This window comes from Lepidochelys olivacea (genome assembly GCF_965140295.1).
Source record: "Lepidochelys olivacea isolate rLepOli2 genome assembly, chromosome: 10".
Taxonomy (NCBI): domain Eukaryota; kingdom Metazoa; phylum Chordata; order Testudines; family Cheloniidae; genus Lepidochelys; species Lepidochelys olivacea.
In genome coordinates, this window is record NC_140420.1 from 33,553,488 (window position 1) to 33,575,030 (window position 21,543).

General features: G+C 43.4%; 1 protein-coding gene across 3 annotated transcripts in view; it reads right to left on the reverse strand.

The window, feature by feature from the left end:
- Positions 1 to 21,543, reverse strand: part of CREBBP (CREB binding lysine acetyltransferase) — a 191,352-nt gene that overhangs the window by 155,201 nt on the left and 14,608 nt on the right. For all 3 annotated transcript variants that reach the window (XM_084640891.1, XM_084640892.1, XM_084640890.1), the window contains exon 2: positions 1,046 to 1,758. In XM_084640891.1, coding sequence (XP_084497017.1) covers positions 1,046 to 1,758 — 713 coding nt within the window. The remainder of the gene's footprint in view (positions 1 to 1,045; positions 1,759 to 21,543) is intronic.

The following is a 21,543-nucleotide window of genomic DNA, read 5'->3' on the forward strand; positions in this document are numbered from 1 at the left end:
AATGGGTGACTTGCCACTCACACACTTGTACTGTCTCTGACAGTCTCATAGCCCTCTGACAGACAGGTGTCTACATCACAAAAACAGTCACTATAATTCTGCTAATTGGTACCCGTCTTTAAGCAAAGAAGCCAAAGACTTCAATGGGAGCATACTGACATGGCAGTATGGAGAAGCGTGTATTGCCTCTGCCTATTCTGTAATTTTTCTGTAAACAGGTACATATCTTCAAGCCTCTCAGTCTAGCACCTTTTATCAGTACTAAATGTGCTTAGCTTGAAATAAACACTTTTTCTGTTTGCTAGAGTAAAGCATACAGAAATGGTCAGTAAACCATTTTTTTTTCTTTTTTGGGCCACTGAATTCTTCTCTTCCAATAACTTACTAGCAAGATTTTGTCCTAGTTTTAGCCTTCTTCAAAGAGATTCTAAACAGCCATTTTCATTTATGATGATAATAAAAGCAGTGCTTTCATTGTGTCTCATTTTCAGGACATCCTAATGCCTGAAACGGATAAGTGCAGAATTCACAAAGCAAATTTTTCCTCTTTTCTTTTTCTTACTACACACAATGGAACGCAATAAGAGAATCAGAGTTGAATCAGAATTTTTTTTAAACAGTGAAACATTCATTGCTGAAAAGACTTGATACACAGAATTTATAGTCTTAGGCTAATTTTAAAATGAAACTTCAAAACCCAATTTTCTTTAAATTACACATATCCTATTGTAAGCATGAAACCTTTAAAATTTTCACATGATAAATAGATTACTTAAGCAGGACCAAAGTTTCCTCTTCCGCTCAGAAATGTGATCTGTTTGGGATCTTTAGCACACAGTCAGTTAAATTACACTCATCACTACTAAAAGTCTAGTATCTTAGTTTTACATGAACCAGGGATATCTAATTTACACCTAATAAAAACTGAAAACAAATACTTTCAAGACGCCTGAATTTTTATCAGTTACTAAAATCAATTTCTCAGATACCTGGAGGAAAAACATGAATCTAGACAGATAGAATTTATAAAGTTATATGTACATACTTTTGTCATTGCTCCTGTCTGTGCTGTGTTCAGGCCTGCATGACCAGCCATCTGTGGTGACACTTGAGTTAAAGTCTCTGCCAGCACACTGCCTGCATTCCCTTGCATGGAAGGGGCAGAATATTGCATTCCTGCTCCCCTTCCTCTTCCAGCTGCCCCAAGAGATCCATTCATTACCTGCCCTTGTCCTTGCTGAGGCTGATTCATTAAATTGTGGCCAGAGTTACTGTTGAGAAGGCCCTGGTGAGTCTGACTGAAATTAGCATTCATACATATCCCAGGTCCAGTCTGTGATGTTGCAGGGCTGCTTGTCACCATCCCCACTTGCTTTTGTGCTTGAGAGTTCAGTGCTTGTGATGCAGGTGTGGTAGGTCCAGAGGTGCTGGCTGCCTGCTTTGCCAGGTTTGAAGCAGAAGTGTCTCCCTGGTTTAAAGGGCTCTTACCCATAGCACCCAGATTACTAATGTTAGCACTGTTCGGCTGCCCTTGGACTTGGCTACCAACTCCTTGCTGGACAGGGCTATTTGAGTTCACATTGCCAATCCCAGGATTTAGGGTAGAGCTACCGCTTCCCCTTAGAAGTTCAGAAAGTTGTTTGTGTTTGGAAGCTGCATCTGGAACAAGATTTCCACTGCTATTTAGAAGGCTTAACTCTCCATTGGGGATCAGCTCATCAGGAAGATCATTTTCCAAGTCAAACAGAGATCCAAAATCTACAAGTTAAACAGAAATTTATATAAGACACCAAATACACTGAACAGGCAAAGCAACTATAGTCTATTTGTTCATATAGCTTTATTTTAACCATAACAAGAGACGTTATATGTTAACACAAATCCAAAAATGTATGCCTTATTTTACTACTAATATTTACTTATTAATATCCATCAATATCTCCACAGGGAAAGAGTGACTGCAGATGCAGCAGTAATTATAGATTGTTTTTATACAGAAAGTGCATCTCCACTGAAATGTACGCAAAGTACAACTCTGTAAAGCAGATTAAGTGGAAGTACTCCCCACTTAAATGTACATATTTGTCCTAAGCTTTTGCTGTTGTTGTTTTCAAAACATCAGTTATGACTTCACTATAGCATCAAACAAAAGAAAATAGGTTTAACAATGTTAGCGTCCTCAAACATTTGCAAATTCAGCAGGGAACAGGAGATAACTGGCAAACTAAACTACTCTTCATATAAGTCTTCCCTTTATTCAAGTCTCCATACTAAGCAAGTCACTTCCTAATACACCTGACCCTCCCCCCCCCATAAAAAAAAATCGATCAATATATAAAATCACTTCTACAGTTAGGCCAGTGAAGTATATTACAATATAAATGCTATTCCATCTCTCACATTCTGAGCACAGCACTGTCCTACAATACGGCTCTCAGATTAAGAACTCGAATTCATTAAGATTATGTGGAGATTTCATGTGGAGATATCCAAGGCTGAAGGAAGCTACACAGTTTCAGAGGATTGCTGTTAAACCCTTGGGGAGGAACAGATGGCTCTGTCACAGGGAGGACACCGGCAGCTGGTTACTTCTGACAGCAGGCAGTGCTCCACCAATACTCCCAACCCACCCACCATGGTGATGGAAAACAGGTATGGTGCCCTGACAATGAGGAACCACCCACAAAGGTGGAGGAGGAGAAGCCATCTACCCCCAAGGCTGGGAAGATCGCAGCCACCACTCCCAAGAGGCAATATATGATAGTGATGACTGGTGACTCTTTTTTGAGAGGCCCCCAGCTGTTGTCCTGACATGACATGTCCTGACATGGAGGTAAGCTGCCTGCCAGGGGCCCATATCGGAGACGTTACAGAGGGATTGTTGAGGATCATCCAGCCCTCTGACTACTACCCCATGCTACTCATCCATGTGGGCACTAAAGATACTGCGAAGTATGACCCTACTGCGAGGTATAAATTAGTAGGGGAAGCAAAAGTGGATGGGAACCTGGGAGGCAGTGACCATGAGATGGTCGAGTTCAGGATCCTGACCAAAGGAAGAAAGGAGAGCAGCGAAATACAGATCCTGGATTTCAGAAAAGCAGACTTTCACTCCCTCAGGGAACTGATGGGCAGGATCCTCTGGGAGAACAACATGAGGGGGAAAGGAGTCCAGAAGAGCTGGCTGTATTTTAAAGAATCCTTATTTAGGTTGCAGGAACAAACCATCCCGATATGTAGAAAGAACAGGAAATATGGCAGGCGACCATCTTGGCTTAACAGAGAAATCCTTGCTGATCTTGAACACAAAAAAGAAGCTTACAAGAAGTGGAAGATTGGACAAATGACCAGGGAGGAGTATAAAAATATTGCTCAGGCATGCAGGAATGAAATCAGGAAGGCCAAATCACAATTGGAGTTGCAGCTAGCAAGAGATGTTAAGAGTAACAAGAAGGGTTTCTTCAGGTATGTTAGCAACAAGAAGAAAATCAAGGAAAGAGTTGGCCCCTTGCTGAATGAGGAAGGCAACCTAGTGACAGAGGATGTGGAAAAAGCTAATGTACTCAATGCTTTTTTTGCCTCTACCTTCACGAACAAGATCAGCTCCCAGACTACTGCACTGGGCAGCACAGCATGGGGAGGAGGCGACCAGCCCTCTGTGAAGAAAGAAGTGGTTCAGGAGTATTTAGAAAAGCTGGGATGAGTATAAGACCACAGAGCCGGATGCGCTGCATCCGAGGGTGCTAAAGGAGTTGGCATATGTGATTGAAGAGCCATTGGTCATTATCTTTGAAAACTCATGGCAATCGGGGGAGGTCCCAGATGACTGAAAAAAGGCTAATGTAGCACCCATCTTTAAAAAAGGGAAGGAGGAGGATCTGGGAAACTACAGGCCAGTCAGCCTCACCTCAATCCCTGGAAAAATCATGGAGCAGGTCCTCTAGTAATCAATTTTGAAGCAGTTCAAGGAAAGGAAAGTGATCTGGAACAGTTAGCATGGATTCACCATGGGCAAGTCATGCCTGACTAACTTGACTGCCTTCTATGAGGAGATAACTGTAGCCCCTTGGGGGGGGGGGGCTGCTAGCCCGCTCCCCAGAGGGGGGGAGTGAGGGACCACAGCTGTGGACATCATCAAAAAAAAATATAAAAAAATTATGAGATAACTGGCTCTGGATGAGGGGAAAGCAGTGGACATGTTATTCCTTGACTTTAGCAAAGCTTTTGATAGTATTCTTGTCAGCAAGTTAAAGAAGTATGAGCTAGATGAATGGACTATAAGGTGGATAGAAAGCTGGCTCGACTATCGGGCTGAACAGGTAGTGATCAATGGCTCCATGTCTAGTTAGCAGCTGGTATCAAACAGTGTGCCCCAGGGTCGGTCCTGGGGCTGGTTTTGTTCAACATCTTCATTAACGATCAGGGGGATGGTGTGGATTGCACTCTCAGCAAGTTTGCAGATGACACTAAACTGGGAGGAGTGGTAGATAGGCTGGAGGGTAGGGGCAGGATACAGAGGGACCTAGACAAATTAGAGGATTGGGCCAAAAGAAATCTGATGAGGTTCAACAAGGACAAGGGCAGAGTCCTACACTTAGGATGGAAGAATCCTATGCACTGCTACAGACTAGGGACCAAGTGACTAGGCAGCAGTTCTGCAGAAAAGGACCTAGGGGTGACAGTGGATGAGAAGTTGGATATGAGTCAACAGTGTGCCCTTGTTGCCAAGAAGGCAAACAGCATTTTGGGCTGTATAAGTAGGAGCACTGCCAGCAGATCAAGGGACATGATCATTCCCCTCTATTCGACATTGATGACACCTCATCTGTAGTACTGTGACCAGTTTTGGGCCCCACACTACAAGAAGGATGTAGTAAAATTGGAGAGTGTCCAGCAGAGGGCAATAAAAATGGTTAGGGGGCTGGAGCACATGACTTATGAGGAGAGGCTGAGGGAACTGGGATTATTTAGTCTGCAGAAGAGACAAATGGGAGAGGGGGGGGCGATTTTAAGATATATTATAGCTCCAAGATATCTCATCATGGAATAGAGATTAGAAATTTGAATTCTATAGTATGAGACAACATATTCATATAATGTTTACGAAAAGTTTTGTAAATGAGTTCCAATAGTTCCAATCTTATGGGGGGTCCATGGGCTTTTGTATAGATTATTTAGGTTAAACTTTCTATCTACCCAATGGGATTCAGTGCTCAGTCTAGAAGATACCATCAGAGATGTTTAGTTTTGCAGTTCTCAAACAGTGTATCTGTGTCTCCAGAGATGACATGCTTGTTAACAGCAAAAATGTTTTAAAATAAATATACAGAGGTAAGAAATAAGAGACCTCGACCCTATTGTCCCTCTGCAAATTTATGTATAGAATCAATCCCTTACCTCTCTCTAAAAGTGCAAAATTTCAAAAGTTCAATGATAGAAGATTGTTGGGGGTGGAATAGATCCGAACAAGAAGAAGAAGTCTGGAGATAAATGTGAGACGGGAGGGACAGACAGTAGAAACAGAAGTGAAACTGTTTGAGCAGCATTTTCCAGAAGTCTTGAGGTCTTTCTGAGTATAGCCTTCATTGATTTGAGATCTACCATACCATTCTCTCACTAGAAGGGAAAACCTCTAATGGCAGCAAGCCGTAAAGGGAGACCCAGTTTGGGAATATTTTAAATGAAGTTCCTCTACCTGTGAGTAAAACAGGCATGCATGCAAAATGCAAACAGTGCAACAAAGAAATGCAAGGCCTGGTTGCCCGAATGAAACATCATCATGAGAAGTGTTCCTTCTCAAGAGGAAGCTGCGTTGAAGATGATGAAAGGAACATGTCTGAACATGCAGGATCTTCAGGTTGGTAAACTTTTATTTTACACTTCTTTCTTAAGGACTGCCTGTCTTCCTTCTTGACTATTCTTGAATTTTCATGTTTGAGGAAAAAATATAGTTGTCATTCTATGGTACTATCACTTTAGATGCAATTGTGATAAAAAATAAATAGCTGAAATAGGCAGATCTTCCTTTTACAATTTCACCTTTAAAGTAGTACGGAGTGTCAGTTAACGCAATGTGTAATACCCTAAATAAGCAGTATGGTAATAATAATTAACTAACTGCACTGACTTATTTTGTTTAGGAGAATCCATCCTCTGAAGATTATCCACCTTCAAGATCACTATCATTTTGTATAGTTTCAGAGTTATCTGCCAATGATAGCGTTTCAATCACATCATGTATGTCACATAGCCACAGTATATCACCTCTAGCAAAACGAAAAAACAATTCTCCATCATCCAGACACAACCATAAAATAAGTCTGTGATAAGAACCAGCAGATTACCACAGAAGAAGGGAATTCCTAACAGAAACAACTGATACATCAGGAAATGGACACATAGCAGAATACTTACAAGTAGAAGCAATAAAAGCTATATCAAACTGTGGGGAAAAAATTCAAATGTCTAGTACACAGCTTTGTCACAGACAATGCTGCAAATGTATCCAAGACGAGAAGAACCTATTTACAAGGGAGTGAAGAGAGTCCCAAGCTAACAACATACGGTTGCAGTGCTCATTTAATGCACCTCCTAGCCAAAGACTTCAGTGTTCCAGAAATAAAGGCTAATGTTGTTGAAATTGCAGAATTCTTCCGTAACAACTGCTTTGCAGCAGCTGCTCTGAAAAAAGTGGAAAGAACGAAGCTAACTCTCCCACAAGATATGCGATGGAATTCAGTAGTGGACTGTTTTGAGCACTGTATCAAGAACTGGCCTAATCTGATGACAAGTTTGTGAACAAAATCATAAAAAAAACAGATGGCACTGTCACAGCCAAAGTTCTCAACATTGGGCTTAAGAGAAATGTTGAACACATGCCGAGTACTCTGAAGCCTATTTCTGTAGGCTTGAACAAAATGCAGGGAAATACACCTCTACGCCAATAGAACGCGGTCCTCAGGAGACTAAAAAAAATCTCAAAGCATTATAGGTGAGACCGTGTTGTATCAAACTTGCTTTGGCACCCCCCGTTCCTTGTTTCCTGACTGCCCCCTCCAGAGACCCCCATCCCTAATCACCCCCAGAACCCCACCCCCTATCCAACCCCCCTGTTCCCTGTCCCCTGACTGCTTCGGCCCCTATCCACACCCCTCGCCCCGACAGGCACTCACCCGCAATGGCGGGAAGCGGAGCAATGCGGCCCCAGCCCACTTCACTCCGCCACCTCCCAGCCATGGCACTCCATTTCCTGCCACCGGTGAGTGCAGGGAGGTTGGGGAAAGGACGCCCCCTGCACTCACTTGCGGCAGGAAGTGGAGAGATGCGGCCACAGCCTACTCCGCTTTCCTTGCCCCAGCCCCAGCCATGTCGCTGTGGGCAGGGTTGGGGAAAGGTCCCGCACTCACCTGCGGCGGGAAGCAGAGCACCGCGGCTGGGAGCTGGTGGAGTGGAGTGGAGTGGGCTGGGGCCAGGCTGCTCCGCTTCCACCACTGCCGGTGAGTGCGGGGGGATCCCTTCCCCCAAGCCCCCTCCCGCGAGCGACATGGCTGGGGCTGGGGCTGGGGCCAGGGCAAGGGATGCGGAGCTAATCCTTCGGGCCACTCTGGGACTGCGGGGCCCCCAAATGTGCCCCCCGCACAGCTCCTGCCTCCCAGACCCTGGTGGAGGGGAGCCCCTGAACGCCCCCGAGACCCTCTGCCCCTTATCCAACCCCTCAGCCCCGGCCCAGCCTGGCCCCCTTAACACGCTGCTCAGAGCAGCGTGTCGGAGCTTTACCAGGTTATATGCGCGCCCGCGTTATATCGGAACGCGTTATATCGGGGTAGAGGTGTAGATGTTTTATTGCTGACACTGTTGAAATTTGAAAGGAACTGAGTGACATCTTAAAAAGAGAAATATGCAATGACAAGAGTTAAATTAGAAGCATTAAAAAAAATGAATGGGACAAGCACAATCTCCAACTCATTTTCTTGCAAAAATTCTCAATACTCCATATCAAGGTCAAACCTTAAGTGCTGAAGAAGAGGAGTTGGCTATGACATGGACATCCAGCAATCATCCCTCCATAATGCCAACTATAATAAACTTCAGCGCTAAGGGTGAACCATGCAAATAAACTGATTAGTCTCTAAGGTGCCACAAGCACTCCTTTTCTTTTTGCGAATACAGACTAACACGGCTGTTACTCTGAAACAAGAAATATATGTTTGCTGATGAGGTTTTAAAGAAAGTCACACCAGTGAACTGGTGGAAGTCACTTAAGCACTTGGATTTAGAGACTGCTGAAGTGATCATCTCACTTTTAACAGCAGTAGCTTCTTCTGCCGATGTAGAAAGAATATTTTCTTCCTTTGGACTAATTCATTCCACATTGAGAAATCATTTGGGACCCGAAAAAGCAGGAAAGCTTTTTTTTCCTTCTCCAGATTACAAACAGGAAAATGAAGGTGAAGACCACTGAGTTAGCTGCAGAAGCCAATATTTTAAGTTTCTCATGCTGACCTGGCTGACGCAGTCAATTTAATTTTTGTTTTTATTATTTCATTTAACTATTTTAGTTAACAATTTTAACAAAAACAAACCTGATTTTAAAAAACTTGAATGTTTAACTAAATTAAAAAATTCATATGCTTGTTTTGTTAAATTATTATGTTTGCTGTTGAAGAAAAGAAATCCAGAATACATAATGTTTTCTTTTAGTTAAATAAAACAATTTAAATGTCTGTCTGGTGATGTTCTCCTCCTAATACAGCACGGCAAGAAAATCCTCCAAATATTTATGATTAACCTGTTGAATTGGAGATAGTTCACCTCCCAATGACTTCATAAATATCTGTTTCAATTACCTTTAGTAAATGAAGTTACCAAACAATCATTCATTTTTTGATATAGCTGTAAAACTAGTCTGAAATGTTTAATTCAAATCCATCCTGTTTTAAATAACTAACAGAATCATCCAAAACACAGGACTTGGTGGTAACGGGGGACTTCAACTACACAGACATCTGTTGGGAAAACAACACAGCAGGGCACAGATTATCCTACATGTTCTTGGAATGTATTGGAGACATTTTCTAATTTCAGAAGGCGGAGAAAGCTACTAGGAGAGAGGCTGTTCTAAATTTGATTTAGAAAAATAGGGAGGAACTGGTTGAGAATTTGAAAGTGGAAGGCAGCTTGGTGAAAGTGATCATGAAATGATAAAAGGCAGAACAGCAAAATAAAAATAATGGATTTCAAGAAGGCAGACTTTAGCAAACTCAGGGAGTTTGTAGGTAAGATCCCATGGGAAGCAAATCTAAGGGGAAAAACAATTGAAGACAGGTGGCAGTTTTTTAAAGAGACATTATTAAAGGCACAAGGAAAGGGCACTGCATAGGAAAGATAGGAAGTATGGCAAGAGACCACCCTGGCTTAACCAAGAGATCTTCAATGATCTAAAAGTCAAAAAAAAAAAAGAGTCCTACAAAAAGTGGAAACCTAGGTCAAATTACAAAGAATGAATATAAGCAAATAACGCAAGGATGGGGAGAGACATTAGAAAGGCCAAGGCACGAAATGAGATCAAACTAGCTAGAGACATAAAGGGTAACAAGAAAACAGTCTACAAAATACATTAGAAGCAAGAGGAAGAGCAAGGACAGAGTAGGCCCCTTACTCAATGGGGGGGACGGGGACACAACAGAAAATGTGGAACTAGCAGAGGTGCTTAGTGACTCATTTGTTTCAGTTTTCACTTGGAAGGTTAGTGGTGATTGGACGTCTAACATAGTGAATACCAGTGAAAATGATATAGGATCAGAAGAGGCTAAAATAGGGAAAAAACAAGGTAAAAATTACTTAAACAGATTAGATGTTTTCAAGTCACCAAGGCCTGATGAAATACATCCTAGAATAATCAAGGAGCTGACTAAGGAGATAATTGAGCCATTAGTGATTATCTTTGAAAAGTCATGGAAGACTGGAGAGATTCCAGAAGACTGGAAAGGCCAAATATAGTGCCCATCTACAAAAAGGATGTCAGTACAACCCAGGGAATTACAGACCAGTCAGGTTAACTTCTGTATCTGGAAAGATAATGGAGCAAATAATTAAGCAATCAATTTGCAAACATATAGAAGATAATAAGGTGATAAGTAACAGTCAGCATGAATTTGTCAAGAACAAACTGTGTCAAACCAACCTGATAGCTTACTTTGACAGGGTAACAAGCCTTGTGGATGGGGTGGGGGGAGGGGTAGACGTGGTATATCTTGACTTTAAAGCTTTTGATACTGTCTCACATGACATTCTCATAAACTAGGGAAATGCAACCTAGATGGAGCTACTATAAGGTGGGTGTAAAACTGGTTGGAAAACCGTTCCCAGAGAGTAGTTATCAGTGGTTCACAGTCATGCTGGAAGGACATAACGAGTGAGGTCCCACAGGGATCAGTTCTGGATCCAGTTTTGCTCAGTTTATCTTCATCAATTATTTAGATAATGGCATAGAGAGTACACTTATAAAGTTTGTGGACCAAACTGGGAGGAGTGGTATACGCTTTAGAGGATAGGATTAAAATTCAAAATGATTTGGACAAACTGGAGAAATGGTCTGAAGTAAATAGGATGAAATTCAATAAGGACAAATGCAAAGTACTCCATTCAGGAAGAGCAATCAGCGGCACACATACAAAATGGGAAATGACGGCCTACGAAGAAGTACAGCGGAATGCGATCTGGGGGTCATAGTGGACCACAAGCTAAATATGAGTCAACAGTGTAATGGTGTTGCAAAAAAGCAAACATCATTCTGGGATGTATTAGCAGGAGTGTTGAAAGCAAGACACAAAAAGGAATTCTTCTGCTCTATTCTGCGCTGATTAAGCCTCAACTGGAGTATTATGTCCATTCTGGGTGCCACATTTCAGGAAAGATGTGGACAAATTGGAGAGAGTCCAGAGAAGAGCAAAAAAAATTATTAAAGGTCTAGAAAACATGACTTATGAGGGAAGATTGAAAAAACTGGGTTTGTTTAGTCTGGAGAAGAGAAGACTAAGAGGGGACATGATAACAGTTTTCAAGTACATAAAAGGTTGTTACAAGGAGGAGGGAGAAAAACTGTTTTCCTTAACTACTGAGGATAGGACACGAAGCAATGGGCTTAAATTGCAGCAAGGGAGGTTTAAGTTGGACATTAGGAAAAATGTCCTGTCAGGATGGCTAAGCACTGGAATAAATTGCCTAGAGAGGTTGTGGAACCTCCATCATTGGAGATTTTTAAGAGCAGGTTAGACAAACGCTGTCAGGGATGGTCTAGATAATACAGTAACTCCTCACTTAAAGTTGTCCCAGTTAACAATGTTATGTTGCTGGTCAATTAGGGAACACGCTTATTTAAAGTTGTGCAATGCTCCCTTACAACACTGTTTGGCAGCCGCCTGCTTTGTCCACTGCTTGCAGGAAGAGCAGCCTGTTGCAGCTAGCTGGTGGGGGCTTGGAACCAGGGTGGACCAGCAGCCCCCCAGCAGCTCCCCGCTCCCTTAAGTTCCCTTTGCGGAAGCTGGTCAGCAGGCTACCAACTGCCAGCAGTTCAGCTGTCCCTCCCCCCCACTGCCATGTGCTGCTCCTGCCCTCTGCCTTAGAGCTGCTCCTAGGAGCCTCCTGCTTGCTTTGCAGGGGAGAGGGGAAGAGGGGGACTAATGTCAGGGTGTCCCCCTCCCCCCTACTCCTGCCCTCCACTTACCCCTTCTCCATATAGAGCGGGGGGAGACACAAGAGGGCTCAGGATAGAGAGAGCTGGCAGCAACTGCTGTCTCAACTTCCTGATCTTTTTAAATGTACTTAAAATGTGGTGTCAGTGTATTCACAGGAGAGATGCACATCTCCCTCTCTCTCTCACACACACACACACACAGGGTGTGTGTTTCTGTCTCCCCTCCCTCCATTCGTGCTGCCTTGTAGAGTGTGAGGCTACATTAACAACGTGTTAACCCTTGAGGGCTCAGCCGAATGCTAGTTCATCATTTAGCAGTAAGGCATTCCCTGGGAAATATCCTACCCTCTAACTTCACCAGCTCAACCAAGCTTCACAATCATCATTGCGGTGTACAGTATTAAATTGTTTGTTTAAAACTTATACTCTGTGTGTGTGTGTACATATGCATAAACATACACACATTATATATATTAGCTTTTTGTCTGGTGAAAAATATTTCCCGGGAACCTAACCTCCCCCACCCCCATTTACACTAATTCTTATGGGGAAATTGGATTTGCTTAACATCGTTTTGCTTAAAGTCGCATTTTTCAGGAACATAACTATAACGTTAAGCAAGGAGTTAATGTACTTATTCCTGCCATGAGTGCAGGGGACTGGACTAGATGAGCTGTCAAGGTCCCCTCCAGTCCTATCATTCTATGTCCTAACTTTAAAAGATATTAAATAACTAGAGTATGAGAAGGATGAATCATGCCAAAAACATTATACAGAAGAACTACGTTATTTTCCTCATAATAGTATTTTCAATGTTAATGTGCTAATACCTTCAAAAATACCCACTAATTCAGCTTTTTATTTAAATGGCCATAAGAACATTCCTGCTGATAGTGACATTATTATAAAAAGTAATAATAAATGGGGACAACCTCTCCCACTCCACAAATTGTAAAACAATTCCTATCTTGCTTGAAGAGTGATTTCACAATTCGAAAAGGGCTTTCATTGGTCAGCCATTTCACTTTCATATCAAACCATAGTTATTTTTTAAATTATTAAACCACCATAATCATGTACTGATTTAGGTATTTTGAATAAATGAGCAGTTGACTTTGTATCTGTCCAACATTACTAAGAGCTGAAAATGCACCTTTGTCACTTGAAGGGAAATTTGTCCATAACTTTAATTTATGTATCTTTATTATTTAAATGTCTATACACAGTTCTAGATGCTTACAAATTGTAAAATAAACCACTCTGATGTCTATACACATTAGAATACTAGCTGCATAAAAAATTGACCTATGCCAGTAAGCTTATTTACACACAAAAGAATTCGTTATGCAATCGTTAAGGTTGCTACACAAGTGACATAACCCCAAAAGGAAGTGGAAAAATACATCAAAGACTAATAGTACATACCCTCTATTCCCCCACCCACTTTACCACTACCACACACAACAATCTTTACCTTAACTCCACTCCCCTTCCCCAGATTACCACCCTCCCTTCTGCACACACTTCTTTACCAAAATGGCCCCTTCCCAATACTATTAGTTGTGAATATTAACAGACAGGTTTTAATTAAATGAAACATTTTAGCACAGGTCATATGTATCCATCAGGTCAGCAGTTTGTCATTGAGGGAGATGCACATAATTCATATTTTAGAACAGTGGTTTTCAAACTGTGGTCAATGGACCCCTGGGGGTCCACAGACTATGTCTAAGATTTCCAAAGGGTTATGCACCTCCATTCAGAAATTTTTACAGGTCCACAAATGAAAAAAAGTTGAAAACCATGTTTTAGAACAAACCCTGTATTGTATAACTTATCTGGGCTACAAAAAAAAAAAAAAAAAAAGAGGCAGTCATTAAAACAGATGGAGTTTAGAACCAGAAGGGACCATTAGATCATGTAGTCAAACCTCCTATACATCAGACACCATTATATTTCACAGTTACCCATATACTAAGCCCAATAATTTGTGTTTAATTGGCTAAAACATGTCTTCCACAAAGGTATCCAGTCTTGGTTTGAAGATATCAAGAGATAGAGAGTCTGTCACTTATCTTAGTAATTTGTTCCAATGGTTAATCATTCACTGTTAAAAACATGGGCCTTACTTCTAGTTTAAATTGGTCTGGCTTCTGCTTCCAGCCATTACTCTGCTAGAGTCAAGAACCTGTTAGTATCTGGTATTTTCTCTCTGTGAAGGTACTTATACATGTGAGCCAGCTAGGGTCTAGCTGCGTCTCAGACTTCAGCTGAACACTCTGAAAGCAGTGACAAGGAAATAAGTATGTAAAATTAGTGAATACTGTTGTATACTCTAACTGTAACACTATCAACTTTCCATTTAGCGGATTTTTTGTTCAAACCCTAATTACTACATTGAATTTGTTAACTTCTCTTACCAATACAGCGAAAATTACTTATTTTTCTTTCCTACAAGAGATCATTGTATACCTTAAGCTGTTGTCTTCAGTTCACATTTAATCTTTTCCTTCTCTCCCCTACGTGACCTCTTTGTATTTCTCTTCTACACCGTTCTGCCTCTACTTTGTTTCTTCTCCCCCCAGATTTCTCTTTATATTTCTCTTTTCTAAATTATTCCATCATCTCTCCATGTCCCACCAGCCCCAGTGAACTACTGTAGCGCTTACTTTCAGTGCTACTCATTGCTTTCCCAAGCAGCAAAGTTAAATCGTTAGTTAGTTTTCATTATTGCTGTTCAAAACCTTATTTGCAACAGCAAGACTGACAAGACTCTATAGTTAATTTTGATTCTGCTGAAGCTTGGTCAAGCTCTGAATAGCAGTGAACATAAGAATGGCCATACTGGGTTAGGCCAATGGTCCATCTACCCCACTGTCCTGTCCTCCAACAGAGGCCAATGCTTCAGAAGAAATAAACAGAACAGGGCTATTATCGAATGATCCATCTCCAGTCATCCAAACCCAGTTTCCAACAGTCGGAGATTTAGGGACACCCAGAGAATGAAGTTGCATCCCTCATCATCTTGGCTAACAGCCACTCATGGACCCATCCTCTATGAACTTATCTAATTTTTTATTTTTAACCCCATTATATTTTTGGCCTTCACAGATCCCCTGAAAGTGAGTTCCATAGGTTGACTATGCATTGGGTGAAGGAGTATTTCCTTTTGTTGTTGTTTTTTTAAAATTGCTGCCTTTTAATTTCATCAGGTAACACATGAACCAAGTGTTACCCAATGAAAATATAATTTTCACTTCCTTATTTGCTTTCTCCACACCATTAATGATTTTATAGACCTCTGTCATATCCCTCCCCTTAGTAGTCTCTTTTCTAAGATGAACAGTTGCAGTCTTTTAAATCTCTCCTCATATAGAAGTTGTTCCATACCCATAATCATTTTTGTTGCCCTTCTCTGTACTTTTTCCAATTCTAATGAAGCCATCTGTCTGCAGACACAGGAAGACAATAATGCATGTTTACTCCTGGCCCATCTTTGAAGCTTACCATCAAAACCGTAAGGGCTAAAAGTTTTTTTTTCCTAACGAAAACGTAGATGCTGAAAAGGATAACAGCAGTTGCCCAAGCAAACTTCCCAAATGTCAGAGAAGTATAGATTTTTTTTAAAGCCCTGCTCATAAAATTGCTCACACGAAACACTTGAGGAATAAAGAGAGAAATAAAAAGGAGATGAAAACAGAAGGAGAATGGGGAAAGAAAATAAGATGCTGTTTTGGCTTTTACTTTCACTTTATTTGAAAAATAATGAGGCAGGGAAAAAAAAGGGAACAGTCACTGCCACCAACCATGGTTAGGGCTAAGATTTTGTCATGGATATTTTTAGTAAAAGTCAGGGACAGGTCACTGGCAACAAAGAAAAATTCGCAGAAGCCCATGATCTGTCCCTGACTTTTACTAAAAATATCCATGATAAACTGGGAAGGGACTGGGGCAGCTGCGGGTGACTGAGAGCTCAGGGGCCCCCACCACCCATGAGGGCTCAGAGCTCCTGGGGCCCTCTGTGGCAGAAGAAAGCTGCCAGGATCCCACTGCCCCCCGTGGCAGTAGAGGGCTGCGGGGGTACCCCTGCTGCCGCCATGGTGGGAAGCTCCAGTTGTCCCTCTACCCCAGGGCAGCGAGCTGCCAGGGTCCCCCTGCCACTGCTGCAGTGGCCTGGGAGCTGCCGGGGTCCACCTGCCGCCCATGGTGGCTGGGAGCTGCTGCCTCAGGCAGTGGGGTACCTCACAGCTCACTGCTGCAGCAGGAGGCAACAGGATCCTGCAGCTCCCAGCCTCAGAGGCTGAAGTCACGGATTCGGTGACTTCCAGTAACAAAGTCATAGCCTTTTAACCATGGTCTTCAGCAAGTCGAGTGACGCCAAAATTTTCTTGGGTGCCAAAAAGCTAGACACCCAAATATATACTTAGACAACTAAATACATGACTTAGTTTTCAATGGTGCTGAGCATCGGCAATTCCCATTTATTTAGGTGCCTATATATGGGCTTAAGTGTATCTGTAGACATCCAAATTTGGAAGTTTTAGCTACTAACTTCTCTGTAACTCAGGCCTTCTCTACACTGAAAAAACTACACATAACTATGTTGGTCAGAAGAGCGAAAAAACAGTATTACTGACCAGCATAGCTATGTTGACACATCTTCCAGTGTAGATACAGCGATGCTGACAGAAGATGGCTTCTATCAACTCAGCTAACTTCATTTGGAGAAAAAAAAGGAGTACTTGTGGCACCTTAGAGACTAACCAATTTATTTGAGCATAAGCTTTCGTGAGCTACAGCTCACTTCATCGGATGCAAGCTTATGCTCAAATAAATTGGTTAGTCTCTAAGGTGCCATAAGTACTCCTTTTCTTTTTGCGAATACAGACTAACACGGCTGTTACTCTGAAACCTTTCATTTGGAGAAGTGGTGTTCTTACACCAGACAGAAAAAAAAGCTGTGTGTCAGTGTAGGCTGTATTCACACTTCAGGTCTACAACAGCATAGCTATGCCAGTACAGTCCATGTAGTACAGACATATCCAGTTTCTCCATTCACAAAATGAGGAAAATGATGCTTTGCAAAGCTCTGATTCCAACAGATGGAAAGCATACCATAAGTACCCGAAGCTTCATCTTCCCTGCTCACTGTGCATGCTCTTGGGAGACCTGAGAGCCAAGTACTCACACACCATAGGGACTGGAATAAGTTTTATAAACATAATACAAAAGATAAGAAAATGCAACAGAAGACGTCCACTGAACACCTAAAAAGATATTATCCATTCCTAATGCCCTGCAAAATGAGACAAATCTATTCTAAACAATAGAATGTTCATGCCTTATTATCAAAAGTAAGCACATAAGAAAAAACCAGCATAAAGCTTAACACCGTGGATCTGTAAACATTCAGTATTCAAATCCCATTAAGATAATGATTCCATTTCCTGTTTTTATATTTCAGTCGCTGGTGTTGTGTTCACTAAAAAACCCATCAACATACAAGATCCATTTTAAAACAGTTATAATAAAATGCAATAGAACACACAAGTTTGCATAAAGAAAAGGAGGACTTGTGGCACCTTAGAGACTAACCAATTTATTAGAGCATAAGCTTTCGTGAGCTACAGCTCACTTCCTCAGATGCATATGCACTTTTGCTACAAATCCACAAAGGCAAGTGATTCTCTCAGCAGCTATAAAAAAAATACTTCTTGCCAAAATGACTAAGTGACCCAATTCTCATGTTAAATGAACACACTCACACCCCTTACCCCCCCACACACACAAAAAAAAAAATCTAAACTCAAACATAATTACTTACATTCAAACTTTTCTGTTAGTTTCTATGTCTGTCATTTTCAAATCCAAGGAGTGTCAGCAGTTAAGAGTATGTCTACACTACGGAATAAGGTCGAATTTATAGAAGTCGGTTTTTTAGAAATCGGTTTTATATATTCGAGTGTGTGCGTCCCCACAGAAAATGCTCTAAATGCATTAAGTGCATTAACTCGGCGGAGTGCTTCCACAGTACCGAGGCTAGAGTCGACTTCCAGAGCGTTGCACTGTGGATAGCTATCCCACAGTTCCCGCTGCCCATTGGAATTCTGGGTTGAGATCCCAATGCCTGATGGGGCTAAAACATTGTCATGGGTGGTTCTGGGTACATATCGTCAGGCCCCCGTTCCCTCCCTCCCTCCGTGAAAGCAAAGGCAGACAATCATTTCGCGCCTTTTTTCCTGAGTTACCTGTGCAGACACCATACCACGGCAAGCATGGAGCCCGCTCAGGTAACCGTCACCCTATGTCTCCTGGGTGCTGGCAGATGCGGTATGGCTTTGCTACACAGTAGCAGCAACCCCTTGCCTTGTGGCAGCAGACGGTGCAATATGACTGGTAGCCGTCATTGTCATGTCCGAGGTGCTCCTGGCCACGTCGGCTGGGAGCGCCTGGACAGACATGGGCGCAGGGACTTAATTTAGAGTGACTTGACCAGGTCATTCTCTTTAGTCCTGCAGTCAGTCCTATTGAACCGTCTTCTGCCGGGCAGGCAAGAGATGAGGATGGCTAGCAGTCGTACTGTACCATCTTCCGCCGGGCAGGCAAGAGATGAGGATGGCTAGCAGTTGTACTGTACCATCTTCTGCCGGGCAGGCAAGAGATGTGGATGGCATGCAGTCCTTCTGCACCGTCTGCTGCCAGCCAAAGATGTAAAAGATAGATGGAGTGAATCAAAACAAGAAATAGACCAGATTTGTTTTGTACTCATTTGCCTCCTCCCCTGTCTAGGGGACTAATTCCTCTAGGTCACACTGCAGTCACTCACAGAGAAGGTGCAGCGACGTAAATCTAGCCATGTATCAAACAGAGGCCAGGCTAACCTCCTTGTTCCAATAAGAACAATAACTTAGGTGCACCATTTCTTATTGGAACCCTCCGTGAAGTCCTGCCTGAAATACTCCTTGATGTAAAGACACCCCCTTTGTTGATTTTAGCTCCCTGAAGCCAACCCTGTAAGCCGTGTCGTCAGTCGCCCCTCCCTCCATCAGAGCAACGGCAGACAATCGTTCCGCGCCTTTTTTCTGTGCAGATGCCATACCAAGGCAAGCATGGAAGCCGCTCAACTCACTTTGGCAATTAGGAGCACATTAAACACCACACGCATTATCCAGCAGTATATGCAGCACCGGAACCTGGCAAAGCGAAACCGGGCGAGGAGGCGACGTCAGCGCGGTCACGTGAGTGATCAGGACATGGACACAGATTTCTCTGAAAGCATGGGCCCTGACAATGCATGCATCATGGTGCTAATGGGGCAGGTTCATGCAGTGGAACGCCGATTCTGCGCTCGGGAAACAAGCACAGACTGGTGGGACCGCATAGTGTTGCGGGTCTGGGACGATTCCCAGTGGCTGCGAAACTTTCGCATGCGTAAGGGCACTTTCATGGAACTTTGTGACTTGCTTTCCCCTGCCCTGAGGCACAAGAATACCAAGATGAGAGCAGCCCTCACAGTTGAGAAGCGAGTGGCGATAGCCCTGTGGAAGCTTGCAACGCCAGACAGCTACCGGTCAGTTGGGAATCAATTTGGAGTGGGCAAATCTACTGTGGGGGCTGCTGTGATGCAAGTAGCCCACGCAATCGAAGATCTGCTGATATCAAGGGTAGTGACCCTGGGAAATGTGCAGGTCATAGTGGATGGCTTTGCTGCAATGGGATTCCCTAACTGCAGTGGGGCCATAGACGGAACCCATATCCCTAGCTTGGCACCGGAGCACCAAGCCGCCGAGTACATAAACCGCAAGGGGTACTTTTCGATAGTGCTGAAAGCTCTGGTGGATCACAAGGGACGTTTCACCAACATCAACGTGGGATGGCCGGGAAAGGTACATGACGCTCGCATCTTCAGGAACTCTGGTCTGTTTCAAAAGCTGCAGGAAGGGACTTTATTCCCAGACCAGAAAATAACTGTTGGGGATGTTGAAATGCCTATATGTATCCTTGGGGACCCAGCCTACCCCTTAATGCCATGGCTCATGAAGCCGTACACAGACAGCCTGGACAGTAGTCAGGAGCTGTTCAACTACAGGCTGAGCAAGTGCAGAATGGTGGTAGAATGTGCATTTGGACGTTTAAAGGCGCGCTGGCGCAGTTTACTGACTCGCTTAGACCTCAGCGAAACCAATATTCCCACTGTTATTACTGCTTGCTGTGTGCTCCACAATATCTGTGAGAGTAAGGGGGAGACGTTTATGGCGGGGTGGGAGGTTGAGGCAAATCGCCTGGCTGCTGCTTACGCGCAGCCAGACACCAGGGCGGTTAGAAGAGCACAGGAGGGCGCGGTACGCATCAGAGAAGCTTTGAAAACCAGTTTCATGACTGGCCAGGCTACGGTGTGAAAGTTCTGTTTGTTTCTCCTTGATGAAACCCCCCGCCCCTTGGTTCACTCTACTTCCCTGTAAGCTAACCACCCGCCCCTCCTCCCTTCAATCACCGCTTGCAGAGGCAATAAAGTCATTGCTGCTTCACAGTCATGCATTCTTTATTCATTCATCACACAAACAGGGGGATGACTACCAAGGTAGCCCAGGAGGGGTGGTGGAGGAGGGAAGGAAAATGCCACACAGCACTTTAAGCACAGCACTTTAAAAGTTTACAACTTTAAAATTTATTGAATGACAGCCTTCTTTTTTTTGGGCAATCCTCTGTGGTGGAGTGGCTGGTTGGCCGGAGGCCCCCCCACCACGTTCTTGAGCGTCTGGGTGTGGAAGCTATGGAACTTGGGGAGGAGGGCGGTTGGTTACAGAGGGGCAGCAGTGGCAGTCTGTGCTCCAGCTGCCTTTGCTGCAGCTCAACCATACACTGGAGCATACTGGTTTGGTCCTCCAGCAGCCTCAGCATTGAATCCTGCCTCCTCTCATCACGCTGCCGCCACATTTGAACTTCAGCCCTCTCTTCAGCCCGCCACCTCTCCTCCCGGTCATTTTGTGCTTTCCTGCACTCTGACATTATTTGCCTCCACGCATTCGTCTGTGCTCTGTCAGTGTGGGAGGACAGCATGAGCTCGGAGAACATTTCATCGCGAGTGCGTTTTTTTTTTCTTTCTAAGCTTCACTAGCCTCTGGGAAGGAGAAGATCCTGTGATCATTGAAACACATGCAGCTGGTGGAGAAAAAAAAGGGACAGCGGTATTTAAAAAGACATTTTATAAAACAGTGGCTACACTCTTTCAGGGTAATCCTTGCTGTTAACATTACATACATAGCACATGTGCTTTCGTTACAAGGTCGCATTTTGCCTCCCCCCACCGCGTGGCTACCCCCTCAACCTTCCCCCCTCCCTGTGGCTAACAGCGGGGAACATTTCTGATTAGCCACAGGCAAACAGCCCAGCAGGAATGGGCTCCTCTGAGTGTCCCCTGAAGAAAAGCACTCTATTTCAACCAGGTGATCATGAATTATATCTTACTCTCCTGAGGATAAAACAAAGAGATAAAGAACGGATGTTGTTTGAATGCCAGCAAACATACACTGCAATGCTTTGTTCTACAATGATTCCCGAGTACGTGTTACTGGCCTGGAGTGGTAAAGTGTCCTACCATGAAGGACGCAATAAGGCTGCCCTCCCCAGAAACCTTTTGCAAAGGCTTTAGGAGTACATCTAGGAGAACCGCGAATGCCAGGGCAAAGTAATCCTTTCACATGCTTGCTTTTAAACCATGTATAGTATTTTAAAAGGTACACTCACCAGAGGTCCCTTCTCCGCCTGCTGGGTCCAGGAGGCAGCCTTGGGTGGGTTCGGGGGGTACTGGCTCTAGGTCCAGGGTGAGAAACAGTTCCTGGCTGTCG